We start from the raw sequence: 19,009 nt of genomic DNA, 5'->3' as shown, positions 1-19,009 counted from the left end.
TTTTACAATAAACGCAAGGTGCATCGATGTACCAGGGACGTGCCACGTACAGCCCTTAGGAAGGCCACAACGTATAAAATTCTGAAATCTAGCTCAGAGTGCAGCTCTGAGCTAGATTTGAGAAGCCGTGTTCTTTTCAGATGTGGCGCGCGGCACGATTCTCGAGCATTTCCCCAACAATGAATGGAGCCACTTTTCCTAGAAGAGAGGAGCTTTACCTGAATTCGACGCTCCTATCGGCTCTACGCGATCGAAGACTTTATCGGTTGGCAAGTTACGCTGAAACGGTTGACATTCCGCAGGAATCTCTGACCTCCTTGACGCATTTCGCAAAAAGTTAGAGATATCTGGCGAACACAAAAAGGGCACGCTTCGATCAGTGCTCAGTACTGGCCACGTACTCCACGCAAGATGCGCCTGGGCATCTTCCTTGCCGTTGTGTCCCTGGGCATTCTACACCGGGCCTCGTCGGTCCCACACGGGGTATTGCCCCCAAGTGCGTACGCTGTGGGACTTGACACTTCCCTCCAGCTTTCTAAGGCACCAGCCGACGAATGCAAAAACGTTTCTTCGCCAGGCAGTCAGAAATGTGGAACAAAGACGGTGACCCACGAGAAGACTGAGATTATCATCGAGAAGACAGTGGAAACCGAAATCATAAATGGCGGTAAAGCTCAAGAATGTAAAGGTTGCCCCGACATTGGGACAACGACGAACGCTCCTGTTACAACACCTCCGACTACTCCGGTGCCTTGCACGTCAACGACACCTCAGACACCAACCGTTCGAACCACACCTTCCATGTCCACAACTACGGCGCCTCCGACTTCACCAACAACGCCCCCGCCAAGGAAAGACCCCGTGACTAGAAAAACCCTCGGCAAGTGCAACCCCGTCAACTGCAAGCTTCCCAACTGCATGTGCGAGAGCACGACACCTCCGGTAGACGACATGCCTCAGTTCGTGATGCTGACCTTCGACGACGCTGTCACGAAGACTAACATGGAGTTCTACCGGGAGCTTCTTGATAATCCCAAGCGCAAGAACAAGGCCAGCGGTTGCCGCATCGCGGCCACTTTCTTTGCCTCGGGCGACTACCTTGACTACCCGTCCGTGAACGAGCTCCACAGGATGGGCAACGAAATTGCGCTACACTCCATCAGGTAACTTTAATCCTCCGTTCTTACACTTCAGCAATTTTTTTGTAAAACAATACGTGCTTTTTTTTTTCAATATCGAGCAAAGGCAGTGATAACACAGATTGTGATTCAGCGTCGAACTAGAAATTACAGAGCCGCCGTTTCTGGCACCGAGACAACTCGGGTACCATAACTGCATGAGCGAGACACGCCTAATGGAGAATAGGAGAGTCGCGCCGGCGGCCTTCTCGTAAAGGGCCTTATCTAGAAAGAAAACCGAAGTGTCCAGATAAGAAATAAAAGTTCGCTCGCGCTCGGCAGCAGCAACACTGAAATCCTGGCGCTCGCTTGTTTAGCGCGTGCAAGGCGTATAGAGCGTGTCGGTGGCTTCGCTCTATCTGTGACTGCGTGACGTGACCCGCGGGAGTACCTCGGATCACGGTGAAACATACAGGATGATGTTTTTTTTTTTTTTTGAGCAGATTTGTTAAAAAACAATGCCTTGAAGGTCCTGCTCCCCAGCGGCTGAGACGCGCAACACACGTTCACCCAACTTCCCTCCATGCTTCGAGGGAGGCGAGGGGTGGCTTCGCGCTGCGACCGCCGGGGGGCAGGACCGCGGGCTCAAAGGTGCGCTCCGATATGAAAGCGAAACCTAGAAACGCCTCCAAATTGAGCGTTTTTACGGAACGCCGTAATATACTGCCCCAGCATCATATCCTTCTAAAACTAGTTAATTTAGTGGTTTTCGATGACGCTGAGCAAGTTTCAAATTGAAACCATATGTCTATTTTTATTAATTAAAAGTTAATTAACGAATCTTAATTAATTAGCTGACTGATCGTTACGATTAGCCCCTTATACTCGGTACCCCTGGCTGTGTAATTCACCCGCGCCAACCGCATAAGTGTAACTTTCACGGCTTTTTTCAAACAAATTTTTTTTAAGTTAAAAAATATTGAGGTACACCGAAGCATTCCTTATGAGTTGTGAATGCGAAAACATGCAAGTCGCTCGTCCGCTCCCTTTTTCGTCTGCTGCGTACTTTTCGCCGCCGGTTAGCGCGTGTGCTCCCCTGCGCACGGTGACCTTGGACGCTCCGTGTTAACGGCGCGCTGATGGACACGCAGCGCCATGGGGTGAGCGGTCGTGGAAACTGACGAGCGCAGCGGCTAATGGGAGCCCCGTCGACGCGCGCCAGCCAACGGAACCGAAGGAAACTAGGTGCCGTTTTCGCGCTTCAAACTGATGACGTCAGCTCGCTCCATGAGACAGTTAATGCTTCCGCATTAAAGGGAAGCTACGGAGCTTCTTGAAAAAAATGAGTTCGAAGTGAATTCTAGTGTATTTTTTGCCCCCTGAGCCCAAATACCCGAACCATTTGCTGCGCAGCTATTGTCAAACGCGAGAAAACGCGAAAGACAGTCGCTGTCCGTGACGTCATCGACGGATCTTTCAGCTGCCCAAGGCTAGGGAGGCGGGGCTTCAGCCCTATTTTGAAATTCAGAGCCGTTTATACTGAGAGAGTTTGGCCTTCTTAAGGAGATTTTGACAGTCTGACAACCACAGCAGCGTAGTCTGACAACCGGGGGATGACTACTTCCGTCCGCCATATTGTGGCCCTGACTCATAGGAACTCTACGCGATTTCTCAGGAATGAACAAGACAAAGAAGTAACGCCATATTGTGTTATCGCGAAATCCGCTTGTTCTAGCGGCCAACAAGCTCCGCCCATCGGCCAAACTCTCTCAGTATAAACGGCTCTGTTGAAATTGCTCTTATGGCTCCGCGGCGCGTCGAATTGAAACATAATTTTAATATCTGTTATTCCAAAGGCCAAATGAACGCAATTCAAGTGTTTTTTTTTTTTTCTCAAATGCAGAAGTGCCCCATCTTCTCGTTAAAAACACCTTGTATTTAGGCGCTTTAAACACGCGCCAAATTACAGTCGCCATTGCTGACCTTCTCTTGCCTTACTGGAATAGCGAGCCTCCAGAAAGGTCATTGCTGTGAAAAAGGACAATTAATGTAGAATCTAAAATGGAAATAACCTGGCCTGCCGTGATAATGATGAAGTGAAGGAAACGGAATAGGAGGAATAAAAAACTGAAGGTCAGTAATGGCGGCGCCCATGCACAGCTGCTTTAAATCGTCTATAGGTGTAGGCACCCCGGGCGTCGCAGCTGCCAGATAAAGTCCTCTGATCGCCTTCCAGGCTTCCTTTCTTTTCAACGCTTCTCTCTCTCTCTCTCTCTCTCTCTCTCTCCTTTGATCGCCTTGGTTGCAAGTGGCGCCACCAGATGGCTCTCCTCAAAACGCGGCTAATCAGAGCCGTTTATACTGAGCGAGTTTGGCCTAGTTAAGGAGATTTTGACAGTCACGTTTTCAGCGTTAAAAGACCTAACACGTTTCACAACGGCGAAGCAAGCCACATCACAGAATATGAGATTCCAAAACTACATAAACTAGAAAGGAACTGTCATCGGCAAAGTTTTTTTTAAAGTTCCAACATTGGCATTGTCTTTTGTGGCCACCATTCTGCAGGGATTCTACAGCTTCCAACAAAGGGCACACTTTCGAACACTGATCTCCGCTATAGGGGGCCAGATGGCGCATTGAGCAGACAGGCATGAAGCCAAAGGGAGTAAGAGGCTTGGCCCGGAAGTAAGCGCTTGACAGGCTTTTCAACTCTTCCGAGTGCTGAATCGAACAGCGTTCAGGGCGCTGGATTTTTTCTTGTCATCCCAAGAGAGCCTGCTAGTTGCAGAGTAACAGCGCATGCGGACCCGAGAAGTATCCCCGGAAGCCATTGGATATGAAAATTTTGAGATTCTAGTTGATCAAGTGTGCGTATGTCCCACGTTCAAATGCCTCATTCTCAGGATATAATTCATAACGGGAGTATTAAAACCCAACTGAAACACAAAAAAAAACGTCGACCATAATATCGACTGAATGCACTAGGAAGCTTAGCACACGCCCGACTTCCGGGACAAACATCGAACTTCCGGTGGCTTCACTTGTGCCAGGCTCGGAAAGAAGCTATGCGCCATCCAGCCCCCTATACTGGACATCAGTGCTTTCGAAGTGGGTTCGATCACAATTATGAATTCTCGACGAAACAGTCATTGTCACGAGCCCCAAATCGAGTGCTCACGCTGCGCTCGTGCACAATCTGCGAGGCGCGGTGGACTAAGTCCACGCTGCACCTGCGTGATACGTTATCCAAATACTTCACTAGGGGGAATACATTTCACTCCTCTCAAATACAATAGCCTCGGCGCTGACAGGCTTTCTGGGCTTGGCGAGAGCCATCTATCGTCGGGGAGGTCTCGGCTATCGATGATATTGATGTTCTACATACCAAATTCATTGTTGTGGCAATGCGCGAGACACGTGCCGCGCGCCACTTCTAAGAATAACATGGCGTCTAAACTCTAGTGGTGCGCTTAATACTTCGCTGCGCTGTGCCGCCATGATCTTCCCATGGGTCGCACGTTCCACCGACGCACCTTGCGCTACTTTTGAAACATGAAGGGCTTTTAGGTGGAATCGGAGACGACACCGCCGCGGCCGCCGGGAACATCCACGTGCACTTGCGCGTGGACTGACGCGGACCTCCACACCGTCAGGGCTGGATTCGGCGCTGTAGACGTTCTGTCTAATGCAAATGAGCAGAGTGGAAAGTATTCCCCCTAGTAAAGTATTTGCGTTATCACTCATCAGGTGTGGCGAAGGAGAGATTGATAGAAAAGTCCGTGTTTACTCTTGATATTACGCCTCGACAAAGAAGCGCCTTGGTCAGTGGAGTTTTGTGCAAGTATACCTAGGTCCCACTAGTGCCAGGAAGCCTGCGTTAAGTCAGAAACGTTTCAACTCAGTATTGTTCCATGGCTGACAGTGACACACCTTACTTTTCGTACAATTTCTCTAGTATTCACCTTTCCGCCCATGTTCCTGCCCCTTTGGCGTTAAAGATCACGGGAAATTTACTTTAATATACATATTTTACCTTTCTCTCTCTCTATATATATATATGTAATTTCCTCTCTCTCCTTGTGTTTCTACACCAACCTTCGAACTTGACGTCCGTAAGAGATGAAAAGTCAGCAGGGTCACAGCCACTGAAGCAAATCACAAAGCCACATTGATACTGCTCAACGATGTTAAGGAAAAAAGACCGGTACAGACATGACAGATAAATCTGGACACGTCTAAAGCATGTACGAAACATGTTTGCTTCATGCATATCTACGCTTCGAAGATGTCTGCAGAGAGTTTCTTTATAGCCAATACGGCAGCAGAACCTTCGAATAAGAAAGAAACATGCCTGAGACGGTGTCTGCAAATTGTATTTTGTATGATGCATTGGCAGTCTGGCCGCGGCCTGTAGACCATGTGCAAAAACAAAAAGCGCTGTCTAGTCTGCTAATGATCAACTACCAAGTTTCCGCCCTATCGGCGGTTTTCCCTACCCATAGTTGAGCCCAACGGCCAGCGGTCATGAAAAAGCAGGAGCCGAAAGTCTAAAATCTGGCCACGTGCTGCCAGCCCAGTCCAAAACATTCGCACCACGTTTCTGATTAAAAAAGGAATCATGTACTTACGCGTATTGCACATTTTATTGCTTCGCTGACGAATGTTGTTACCTCGTTGCTGACTTTTAAACTCCACAATCTCGCGGCCGTTTCTTTTTTTTTTTTTTCTTTTATTTACAGCGGAGCTGTTAAGGCTAGTTTCCCCAGTATCGTTTCCGTCAGCAAACAAACGATGACACAAAACTCTGGACAGCTACCGCCATCTATGAGCGAACTGGCAGCCAGACAACTGGCTTGCCGGTTGTTTGGTTGCCGCCGTCGCTCATAGATGGCGATATCTGTCTAGCCTTTCCACTCTGGCTTGTCGACCTGCGGCCGGCCACTACTTCATTCCCACCATAGTACAGCGGTTCAGCTTCGCTGGTCTTCCTCCTTCACCAAAATGGAAAGGCTGAAAGCTTTTTTTTAATTCCACCGAAATTAAGTAGCAACCCATTTAATGTGCAAATGCGATGCCCTTATAGACAAGTGTCCCCTCTGTTGCATGGGTGCCACCATTTTTGTTTGTGCTGCCGCTATGACATAGTAGGGGTACTAAGCTTTTTGCAAAACTCAGTGTTATGTTCTATTTTTTTTAGAAACCTACGTACATATTGTGGTACCAGAACGTCAGCAATGCATAGTCACGAAGCACCAAGAACAACACTGATACTAAGAGTGCTGTAAGAAGCAAAAATATATTGTTTCATACGCAGCCTCTTTCTTCACACAAGCCTGCGTTTGAGATTTTTATTTCCCATTTTTATTTCTTGGGGTTAGAATTTCGGACACTGGTCTATATTATGAAAATTGAGTTGAATGTCGACGCCCCTCGTCCACAAATGGAAGATAGAAAAATCCCTTTAATATGATGGCTTTTCGTCACATGATGACAGCTGAGAGTAACTTTGCCTTATGACCGACTGTACTATAGATCGACTCGGTTGCGGAACTCCCCATAAACGAGTCTCCCTTTCCGCATACCGCCGTTCGACGTATCACAGTCTCTTGGAGGGGACGGCTGCTAGGGTAACTATACCGTAACACAGGTTTTGGAGCACTGCGTCTAGATGGCGCTTCCCCGTAGCGCCTCCGAAGAATACAGTTTCAAACGCAACCTCTAGACGGCACTACAAGCGACGGCTGGCTGAAGTCCCTTGATGAGCTTGTATTTGAGTTTGTAGGAGTCCCTTGATGAGGGTCCCTTGTCCCTTGATGAGTTTGTATATGAGTTTGTAGGACGCACGAGGTACGCGAGGCGGGTACTTCGTTCGTCCTATGGAAGCAAATGGCGGCACAGCACTAAAAAGAGCCGCCCTCGGAAGTGAATGGCTGCGGAGCACTCTGTTATGGCACGTGCCTCGCGTATTAAGAAAGCAATGGTTGGCGGTATTTGTAAGAAACGCGAAACGAGGATTTTATCAAGGGGCTGGCGGGTTTTGGGAAAGAGAGGGGGGAGAGTTGATCTAATAACGTCGCAGATGGCCCATTTTGACATCATGGTCAGGAAACATCAAAAGCCGCCGGGGAAATACTTCACCGTTGTAGATTGAGTGGTCTTCGCTTAAGTCAGTCAGCCTTCGCCGACCCCGTAAAAAATCAAAGTATTCTTCCCCGGCTTCTGGGGCACAGTGGAGGTGATAGAACGTGTCCGACGTGTCCGTGCTAGAGCACTTCTAACAAAGATTGACCGCGACCTTTATCTCCAGGGTAAAGCATCTAACGCAGTATTTACAGTGGAGCACCGTAAGAATTTTGCGTAATTGTTTTGCCTAAAACTTGATACGACACAGTAAAAGACACATCTAAACTAGTAACCCAAATTTCAAGTCACAGTAACTATGTTTTCGCAAAGTTTTTTAAATGTAAAATGTTGTCTGGGAGCCTCTTCAATGAACACTTCAGATTTTGAATTATGTGGGCAGTGTACGGCTCGTTCCCGACGGCTTACGAGAAGCTTAATGGTGGGGTATTAATCTTTAGTAAATTCACTACAGCAAAACGGAAGATGGTGCACAACATACTGTGTTTTCGAGACTACCTGCTTGGCTTGCACGCAATGTCAATAGATTACCTTAGGTGGGGATCTCCCGCTGAGGGGGGTAACCCTCCTCACTCTCTTCAGTCGGCCTGTTGTCGTTTGAAGGGCCATCTATATTTTTACTTGAAAGCTGCGTGTTCCATAGTTTGATAATGTGGATGCTTGGGAAAGTTGGTAATTCATGCTTGGATGGAACAGCGCGGGATGAACAGTCACACTCACATGCACACAAGAAAGAGACAGACTCGCAGCGCTGACTTACAACTCAGTCCTATATTTCTTCTTCCTCAAATCTTCAACTTCTTCACCTTTGCCGTTAATATTTATTGGCTATTTGGTCTCTGGTGTGTAAAAATTTAAATTGTTCTCATTAACGGCTAAGGTGAAGAAGTTGAAGATTTGAGGAAGAAGAAATATAGCACTGAGTTGTAAGTCAGCGCTGCTAGTCTGTCTCCTTCTTGTGTGCATGTGAGTGTGACTGTTCATCCGCGCTGTTTCATCCAAGTGTTCCATAGATTAGAGTACGGTGAAACGTCATCTAGATGACGTCCTTCGTAACATACCCATTTCATAAAATTCGCTGCAGTTTGCCATAGCATCCGCACCAAGGAGGTTATAATGGGCAGGAGGTGGCGTCCCTATCCCCAATGCATAGAGCGAAGTGTAACGGAAGCAGGCGTGGCCACGAGCCGCAACGAGCATTTCTTGACCAATGGGAAGCCTAGTGAGTGGGCGCCGCCATTAATTTCGGTGCAAACAACAGCGTTGCCATGGCATTTCCTTGGCAACGCGACTGTGTGCACCGAAAGTAATGGCGGCACCCACTGTTATTTGAAACAGCGCTTAACGGGAGACTTTTAAACCGGTATGGTCGGAATCGGATAAGATTATTATGAACGAACGCTTGGTTGCCCAGCAGAAAGTAAGTGACTAGAATTGAGACGCTCTAGACGACGCACCGTGAAGGACTTGGCGGTGCGCAACGCATTTTTTAATAAACAGCAGCAGCAGATCGCACGAGCGCGCATGCAAGCCAGGAACGCACAGAACAACGGGCTCGCGCTTCCAGTTCTGATTTCGCTCGCACAAAATGTGGAACTAAGTATAAACACTCACGCTGCAAAGAATTTGCATCGTGGACGCCAACAGCGGACGCCGACCGCATTGAAAGCTAGCCTCGTGAAGCACACGCCGGAGCAGATTAGAAAGCAGACGAACCGCCGGTGCGCTACCGCACAGCCTCGGAACGGGTGCGCAAGGCAGTCTGGGATTAAACGCCTCTTCCGGCTTCACTCAGGCTGACGTCATGCCGGGTCCTGTTGGTTTAAACGTCCTTGATCCGCACCCTCAAAATGGTGGTGCGTCGAACGACGCGAGGCAAGCCGTGGGGGGAGAGTGTACAGCTCGTGCAAGCACACTCTGAAAGAACAAGGGTCCTAAAAAAACTCTTAGGGGTTTTTCGGTGCTTGTCCATTATTTGCAGCCTAAAATCTTTTTTAAGCACCCCTGAAAGGGTTCTTTGTGACAAACATATAAGGGGTTCTCTTAAGCTCCTTTTTTGGCGCAAAAGAGTTCTTCACTGCCCAGTTGCCTTTCTAGTGCGCCAGGAGGCGACACTGCTTGACACGAAAACGTTCTTCACGAGCTAAGTTGTTGGGCCGCCGAAGAACTCGGGGTGAACGTGGCAGATAGTTGCATTGAACAGGCGCATAGGCTGGGCCGCCCTAACCCAGAAAGTTGAAGACATCGTAAACTTCCTTTCATTTAAGGTCAAGCAACATGTTTTGTCCGGAGACTTCAGCTGAAAAATAGTGAATTCTCAGTCGGCGAAGATTTTTCAGATAAAGTTAGATATGAACATGAGGAGCTGCTCGATTTTGCCAAATCCGAACAAAAGTCGTTTAAGCTGCGTTTTGATAAACGTATCATCAATGGAAAACATTTCTACTACGATAACCCTGAAGGAGGTGTAAAAGAAATAACTGCATAGCAACCACCACGGAAAGCTGGGCGCAAGCCAAAAAACCGCATGTGAACTTACTGTCATGATTGTTAACTGCCGCAGTGTAAAAAATAAAGTGGAAGACTTGGCTGACGCCATTACTCTGACTAAGCCTAGTATTGTTATTGGTATGGAGTCCTGGCTGGAAGATTCCATAAGCGATGCTGAAGTGTTTCCCACGGATTATGTTGCATACCGCTGAAATAGAAACAGATATGGCGGTGGTGTCTTTCTTTTAGTTCATGACAGCCTGCAAAGTTTTGAGATCAAGGTTAATGGTGTGAATTGTGAATCGGTATGGTGTAAGATTTAACTAGAAAATGGCAATTGTATTACTGTGGACTCCTTTTATTGGCGACGTGCGCGACCGAAAGCGTCGCTGTGGTCGGCCTTCCACGATTGACCCAAAAGCTGACTATGACGTCGGAAAGGGGATTTATCATCGACGGAAATAAGAGGAATGAAAGAACTTTAAATTCGACGGTGTTGGCAGTGTTGCTTTGAGAGCGCAATTATTTCAGGCTTCCACCATGCTATTCACAAACACCATCGAATTTGTTGTTCGCAAGGTAATGACGTCACAAGGGGGAACCATAGGAGGGCGCCACCAAAACATCTCGCCGCTAATAGGCCTCCTGGCTCAGATGAAGCTGTAATCTTCCCTCTTTTTGCTATATTGTCATTCATCGCGACTATGGCGACCTCGTGCTTGGTGGTGATTTTTACTTTTCTGATGCGGAGTGGGCAGACGGTCAACCCATAACGCTCAATACTTCTTTCGCGTACAGGATCTTTCTCAATTTTGTGTCCAGCTTTGAGCTCTTTCAGCGTCTGTCATTTTCGACAAGGCTGGGTAAAATGAAGGCCAGCACGTTGGACTTGCTTCTTAGTAATAATAAAAGTTTTATATCCTCTCTCTCTAAGATTTCGGAGACTAGCGATCACGAAATCATAGTAGGTAATATAACCAGCAGGTGCGAAAATAAAGGGTCGAACCCACCCAGAAACGTTTTTTTGTATGACCGCGGTAATTCTGAAGCCATCTCAAATGAACTCTGGAAATATTTCTCCGAGTTTAGAGAGGTCTTCCACCACCTTGATGTTGAAACTTGTAACTCTTTGGAATCTTTTTAGGAATAAACCTATTTATTTAGTCGAAGTATTCATTCGTACCAGGTGTGGATGAAAGCCAAACTACGCTCCTTGACCAAAAGGTAAAGGCAAGCATATTTGAAATATCGCAACAAAAACGACTCTGCCTCTCTTTCACAACAAACGGTCTTCTGTAAACAATTCAAAAATAAATCGGGTGATAGTAAACTCGGATGTCAAGTGTCCTTAAATGATCAACCGAGAAAAAAAAACCAAAAGAACTCCGGAAATATGTAAAGTCAGCAAATAAAGTAGGATTCGGAATTCCCCCAATGGCTAACTGCGGACAACTCGTCGCAGAAGAGGAAGAAAAAGCGATGCTTTTTAATAGGTACTTCCGATCTGTGTTTTCGACCGTACTTCCTAATGAATACCCGCTTTCCTCTGATATGTTGCTAGAATGTATGGACGAAATTCAAATTTCTTATGACGAAATCTTGAAAATGATTAATGGACTAAAAGCCAAGAAAGCAGGCGGACCCGATCGCATACCTAACCGTGTTCTCACTGAATGTTCCGGGATCATTTCATCGTATTTGGAAGTCTGATTTAAAAAATCGCTTTCTAGTGGAAGGCTTCCTGGTGAATGGAAACAGAGCAAATATAGTACCAATACACAAGGATGGTCCGAAAAATGTTCTTCAAAACTATAGACCCATTCACTTCTCTGTACCTGCTCTAAACTTATGGAACACATGATATACAGCAATATGTTCGATCCATACTCAGCTATCTCACTCCCGCGCAACATAGCTTTAGGAAAAACTATTCATGCGAGAAAGAGCTGGTTGGACTTCATCATGCATCTTGCATACTCATGTGATAATAGGCTCCAAGTAGATTGCATATTTCCTGATTTTAAAAAAAGCATTTAACGCAGTATCTCATACGCTTATCATTTATAAACTTTCAACGTTAAACTTCTCGAGTAATATTCTCGCGTGGCTGACTGATTACTTGCACCAGAGAAAGCAATCCGTTTTAATTAACGGCAAACAGTCGGGCGGTACTGCTGTTACATCCGGAGTACCACAAGGGTCTGTGCTGGGTTCACTTCTGTTTGTTTTTGTTTTTTTTTTAACGATATCATTTACTCACTAAATTCAAGAATTAGGCTTTACGTAGATGACTGTGTTTTATACTCCGAGATCCGTGCCATCTCAAATTGCTGTGCATTACATGATATCTCCCGTACATATTTGCGTGGTGTGATACGTGGGGCACGAAACTAAACACGGCAAAGTTTGATCATGAGCGTTTCACGCTTAAGCGTGGGCCTGTCCTCTTCACATATAACATCCGCGGAATTTCTCTAGCAACTGTACCAAATGTAAAATACCTTGGTGTATACCTTTCGAAAAACCTTGCCTGAACAAAACACGTAGACTACGTAACTGCTAAAGCAACTCGAATGTTTAGCTTTGTAAAGCGAAATTTTAATGGTTGTCCACGAAACACTACGTTGTCGTTATACCTAACATATAGTAGACCTACCTTAGAGCATGCCAGTGCCTCCTGGGACCCTAGTCAGGCGTATCTTGTTATTTAACTAGAAAAAAAATCACAGCAGCGAGGTTTATAACAGGCTACTACAATTTTAGATCAAGTGTTAGCGATTTCCAAGAGAATTGTATTTAATCCCATTAGCCCACAGGCGGCGTTCCATGCGATTGAAATTCCATCACACCATCTTTCACAACTACCTTGGTTTAAATAAAAACAACTATAGACGCTTTACACACGCGCCAGAATACAGCCGCCATTGCTGACCTTCTCTTGTTTTACCGAGATACCGAGCCACTGAAATTGGTGTGGACGAGTTTCCACAAAGGCCAATGCTGGGGAGCAAGACAGAATAAAATTTAAGATGTCAATAACCTGGCCTGCTATTCAAATAATGAAGTGAAGTGAACGTAATAAGGGGGAACAAAAACTGAAGGTCAGTTATGGCGGCGCCCATGCACAGCTGCTGCAAAGCGTCTATACGCTGCCTTTCCACTTCACATCATGATGGAAAGGCCACTCAAAAAAGTGAGAGAGTACCAATGCACAACGGAAGTGTTGAAAACTGTTTCTTTCCTTCCACAACAAGCGACTGGAACTCGCTAGTCGAAGAGTGAATAAACATAGCGTCTACATCCCCCTTCTTTAATAAAAAAATAAATAGTGACCCATCAAATTGTTTTTAATATCGATGCTCGTGCCTATCTTTCAAGAACCATGTAATTATTAGAACTTTGTTTTGCGTGTTCATGTCATGTTCCTTTTGTTTTTGCAGCTTTGCTCATCTCTACTTGCAACCCCCCCCCCCCCTTCCCTGTAATGCCTTTGTAGGCGCAGCGAGGTACCCTGAATAAATGACCGAATTTTTTTAGAGTACAGCGTCTATCTGATGTAATATAGTAACGATGCTTGCAAGCACCGTTGCTAGCGAGGTATACATGTGATGCCACCCCAATGGAGCTCTCAGGAAGATTTGAAGGCTGATTATTTGTATAACTTTTACATGCAATTTTTCCTATACCGTTTTTTTTTTTTTTAATTGGAGACAATAAATAGCTTGCTTGTAGAAGTTAAGCTTGGATATTTCGAAAATGTGTTTAGGTAGAGTAACGTAAAAAAACCGCCGGTGCTCCCCTTTAAGGAGCAATCGTTTCAGTTCGTTTAGAACACATTAGACACTCGTTTCAGGTACTGAGGAAGAACGTACGTTTCATTAGTTAACCCGCTAAGTTCAGCTGCACAATTCACTTCGCACGATATCAGGTTACATTACGTAAATCTTCCTGTTAAATTTAGCGGCGGAAACTAAGAAGGTCCATAGGTCGGGTGACGCCACTTTCCCCGCTCAATTTTGCGGGAAAGCTGAAATGGTTTCCAGGTCGTATGGCGTTAATAGGGAGTTTTCCTAGATTTTTTTTCGCCGTTCCGCAAAGCTCTTCACAACCCGCTACGGTACCCGGAACTATACAGTCAAGGCCATGGGCGCGCAGGCGCAGTAGCGGTTTCTTCGTTGCGGAGGGCTTAGCGAAGGGGGAAACGCGCTCTACGAAAACTTTCTAATTCCATCTTCATGTTTAGCGGGAGATACTAAATTCGTGTGTAGGTCACATGGCGTAATGTTTCCCCCTAAATATAGAGAGGAAATTAAATTGGTGTATGGGTCAGGTGGCATCGATTCTCCTGCTAAGTTTAGTGAGAAAACTGAATTAGTGTTTAGGTCAGGTGACGTCGATGTTCCCGCTAAAATAGTTTGTGTTTATGTCGAGAGACGTGCATTTCCCCGCTAAATTTAGCGGAGATATGCACAGGTGGATGGACGGACAGATTTATTGGGTTTGGTGGTTGCATAACCAAAAGATTTGAAGTAAAACACAAATCAATCATTATTAAAATCTAATCGCATAGACGCACTGCCGTCTAAAAGAAGAAACGATCGAACACAAATCACATGTTGACTAAATGACTAGGAAAATGACCACGAAAACGTTTGGGGTTAGGGTTCGGTGACAATGGGATTAGGGAGGTCGTTCCACCACGCTTTGCATCCATCATCGAACTTGTCGTTTGCGACTAATTGTAGGCCAACTGGATCACCACACAGGTAATTTTTTATTGTGAGGTCATAGGCAGAAAACATTAAAAGCCGCCACAAAAAAAAAAGACAATTTTTTCACGACCCAGGGAATCAGACCTTGCCCAAGCTAGAATAACTTCAATTAGCGAGAGCACCGTATCCCCCAAAAAATAACAATGATTTTCTCCCCTTCTCCCCAAAGTGTCAATAGAAATCCATATGACTACTGGAAGAGCCTGGACACGGAGGGCTGGGAGCGCGAGTTCGTCGACCAGCGGCTGATGGTGGAGAAGTACGCCAACGTTCCCGCACAAGACATCAGGGGTCTCCGGGGTCCTTTCCTCTTCACCGGGGGCGATGTCGGTTTCCGGATGCAGCACCGTCACCTCGACTACGACTGCACGCTGATCCACAAGAGGAACGGCCCGGACGACGCCCCGGTCTTTCCGTACACGCTCGACTACGGCTTCCAGAAGCCTTGCATGGTGCACCAGTGTCCTAACGACACCTATCCCGGCCTCTGGACAGTGCCCCTGAATTATCTGTTCAGAAAATATGAGGAGGAAGGAGCCGATAAATACGGGCACTGTTCGATGGCGGACGCCTGCCAACCGGAACTGAAAACTTCCAGTGATACATTTGAGTACCTAAGGTAAGTGACAGCAATACGTTGATTTCATTACACTTAAATTATATACTTGTACGGTACTCATAACAAGTAATGAAATGGCTTGCAATCGATTATTTTTTGAGTAATTTCATTTCGAGACCTTTAGATGAAGTTTATTCTGAAGTAATCGCAACAGTAATTTGATTACTGTTGGTAGTATTATAATTACTCGTAACCGTTTTTCCCCCTTCTATTCCTTATGACGCCATTTGCTCCTACAAGTGTCCTACCAATGAATCATTGAACCAAATCACCGAAAAAGGATTGGCTTACCAAAAAGTAGTCCATATTTCTGTGATTCCAATTCAATATTGGACAGTACAAATTCCCATTTTCAAACCAGCAGAAGAATCTGTCGTATTGAAATTCAGAAGTAATTGGAGAAGTAACGGTTCCTTTTTAAGTAGAGGCCAATTATGTTTTCTTCCAAGTAATACAAGACTGCGCTTAATTTAACGTAATGGACCCTTTCCGAAATTCAGTGCCATCTGGGGGCTCAAAGAGCACTTTCACTTTCGACAAATGGATGGCGGTCATGAAACCACATTTCCTAGGACACTGTCAGTTTCGCACGTCAATGGCAGGTGAAACTTGGTTCGATCACCTTGTAGTTTTTTTCTTGGTTGGTTTCAGTTTCAATGGTGTGATCATAAGAAGTGAACAGTACAAGGTGGTGATCCATCGACCCCTTAATTAAATTTCTGCTATCAAAAGGCTTTAGAGCCAAACTTGTGCTCAGGGACTTATAGGGTCACACCTTGTAATAAACGCTACGCAGCCGTTGTATCTACTTTGTGCCTGGTGTTGCACTGCAATTTTTAGAACGTACAGGCCTCGTATATAACCCGTTTGGTCGCACCTTCAACTTCTTCCTTCATCAGCTCAAAAAAGGCCGCCATTACTTTCGCACATATGCCATACACTGAAATCAACGACTGTAACGGTGATGGTGATCAACGTTGCCAGGCTGAGTTTGAAAAGAGTATATGTAACTGCGCTTTGCAAACACAATCACATTTTCTTTTCATTCACCTCCCCATTATTCTGCACACATATTTGGCCAACTCTATCGCATCTTTACCCTGGTGCCTGGAACGCGTCTCCGACTGCTGTGTTTTTCGAGTACTCAAATGTGGTCTCTCGATTTCCGCCTGATGACGTCATAGAAGTGCGAAGCTGTTGCCTGCCGCGATCCTGGTGGTCGAGTGCAGCACCACAGGGGAATGTATGAGACGCAGTGTCCTACTGCACGTCGCTCTGAACTCAGTTCACGGAAGCCTAAACAGCCCGAAGTTGGGACGCTGCGATGATAGTGACCCTCGCGTTCGCTCGCCTTTCTTGCCAGGATACCTACGACCAACCGTTAAGGGCTGTTTATACTCCAACGTCGACGAACGCAACGCGCGCCGGCGCAGACCGACGTTCGTCGGCCACTACGTTGCGCCGAGAAGCGCCCGAACGATGGTGTTTACACTCCAGCGCAGACCAACGCTGGTCCAGCGCGCCCCGACGAACTGCCCCACTTTATGCATGCGCGTCTTCGTGGCAACCGCATCGTCTCTACGCACACAATGGGCGGTAGCTTGCGCCATCTAGCCTAGAGGCAATCGGTCAGTGTGGTTCGTCTTCGTGTTGTCATGTCACGCTTCAAAACAACCATTCGGGGTAGCGGTTAGCAGTTCGAAAACAAGCAAATGATGGTGATAACGAGTGAAAACCAGCATTTATTTTCTTCTAAATGCCACACAAATGTCAACGAAAAAAAAAAAGAAAGAAAAATCCCGTTAACCTTCGAATTTAGCTGCATGCAGATTCGCCGGAATCCTGCCAAGCGACTCCAGCGATTTCGAAGGGATGCTTCAATGAAATCTATGTGCTCGATATTCCACAGAAACCTCTTTCTGAGAGGTAGCCGGTATGTTATCATCATAGTAGACTTCCACGCTGACTTAAGAAACGGACACCGAAGAGAGCGGACGATGCCTAAATCACGCAATGTACGCGTTCGAAATTGTAACGCACTTTACAAAGCCTATAAAAACAATACAGGATTCAGTCCAATTGTCATCGAGTATCGCTACTATCGCTTACAAGCAGAGATCATTTACAAGCTGGGACAGCCCAATTGAAAATTTCTGGCCGGCTAAATAGTTCAGAGGTTTCCGTGACCGCCGTTCCCGTACATTCGACGCCGCTTTTTCGATCGGGAACGACTGCCGGTGAGTGCGACTGGCACATGATAATAAATAGCACACACATCAGGTCATCCTTAATACTAATTAACCCTACCTCTGGCGCGTCATCGAGCTTCCAGCTTTTGCCGGCAGCCCAACACCACGGCTTACCACCACCGGCTCGTTAGGTCGATAGGCCTATCGAGAATCGAAGGTAGCGCATCCTCGGACTGGTCCACGTCCACGCACACAATCGCTCAGTCAAGCGCACGAACGTTAGATACGCTCACCAACACGGGAACACGACGACAGCACACGACACACGGCAAGAACGACAGGTTCAGATCCCAGAAATGAGCATCTCGCACCACACTCCGACTGGCCCCGACGACCCCGCCAACCGGATTCCCGAATGAGGCATTCGCGCTTGGGCTTCTAGGATAGCCTGCGTCGGCGGCGCCGACGTCCAACGTCGAACGTAGAGCATGTCCAAGTCCGTCGCAAGCTACGACGTCGCGCGTCGAGCTGCTCAGCGCGGCGCCGCGTTCTACTTGACGTTGGAGTATAGACACCCCGTTCGCAGACAGCGTCAGCGAGCGTGAACGAGCGCGTGCGCTCGTTGACGTTACGACGGAGTATAAACAGCCCTTTAGGATCGCGACTTCCGACGGCATGACGTGCCGGCATCTGTGACGTCATTTGTGGCTACTTCGGGACGACATTGGATGCATGGGCGGGTACAGGACGCTGAAAACACCGGTCGAAGACGCGTTCCAATGCAACGGTTCGATACTCACTTCAGTATAGTTTTCGATTCGCCACTCTATACGCCTTCTACGCAGATTCAACTTCGAGAACTTCCACAACACCAACCGGGCTCCGTTTCCCGTCTTCCTCCAAGAGGCTTGGCTCCAGGACGAAGAACGGAAGAAAGGCTACCTTCGCTTCGTGGACTGGCTCCTGCAAAAGGAAGACGTGTACCTGGTCACCGTGTCCGAAGTGCTCGACTTTATGAGGTACCCTGAGCCTAGAAGCAGCTACGCTCAGCGCCGCTGCACTAAAGAAAACCTGCCCGAGCCCACGTGTCCGAAACAGACACCTTGCCATTACCCAACGACGACGCTCGGAGGAGAACGCTACATGAGGATCTGCGGAACGACCTGTCCTGAAAACTACCCGTGGGTCAACAATCCGGACGGCAATTAGCGTCACCAAAAGTCCCCCCCCCCCCCCCGTTTCCTTTGAAAGATTTTGTTGTGTTTCTGGCCGTTGATATAAACCAGCCCATCGTCAACATACAAGTGTACTTGGTCCCAATATCTGTAGGCACCCAGAACGCACAAAGAGCCGTTTTTTGGAAGGGAGAAGCGTTGGCGCACACGCCACTCAACAGCCAGCGACACACTGCTATGGCAAAACGTCAGGACTCTATACACCAATTTATGTTTACAAACAAACCGGAGTGCCCCTAGCCGACGCCACCGACGCCGCGCATGCGCGATGGAGTGTGGGCAAGAAGCTCGCCGTCACCCATAAACAAACCATTGAAATGCGATGTTGTCGGCGTCGGTGTGAGTCCTCCGGCCCTTTTTCGCGTTCGAAATGTTGATTTCACGTCTTCCTGACAATGCCGGACTACTTGAGTCCATGGCCTCAGTGAAATTACCGAGGCTCGTT

At 47.0% G+C, this 19,009-nt stretch overlaps 1 protein-coding gene across 1 annotated transcript; it reads left to right on the top strand.

The window, feature by feature from the left end:
• Positions 1-406: 406 nt before the first annotated feature.
• LOC115327979 (chitin deacetylase 7-like) lies at positions 407-18,538 on the top strand. Its single transcript, XM_040215857.2, has 3 exons — positions 407-1,163; positions 14,691-15,140; positions 18,175-18,538. The coding sequence occupies exons 1-3, from the start codon at positions 412-414 to the stop codon at positions 18,536-18,538; spliced, it is 1,566 nt and encodes a 521-aa protein (XP_040071791.1). The 5' UTR covers positions 407-411.
• The last annotated feature ends 471 nt before the right edge of the window (positions 18,539-19,009 follow it).

Source organism: Ixodes scapularis, unplaced genomic scaffold, assembly GCF_016920785.2.
Source record: "Ixodes scapularis isolate PalLabHiFi unplaced genomic scaffold, ASM1692078v2 PGA_scaffold8__174_contigs__length_109621045, whole genome shotgun sequence".
Taxonomy (NCBI): domain Eukaryota; kingdom Metazoa; phylum Arthropoda; class Arachnida; order Ixodida; family Ixodidae; genus Ixodes; species Ixodes scapularis.
This window is presented reverse-complemented; position numbering and strand designations above follow the sequence as displayed.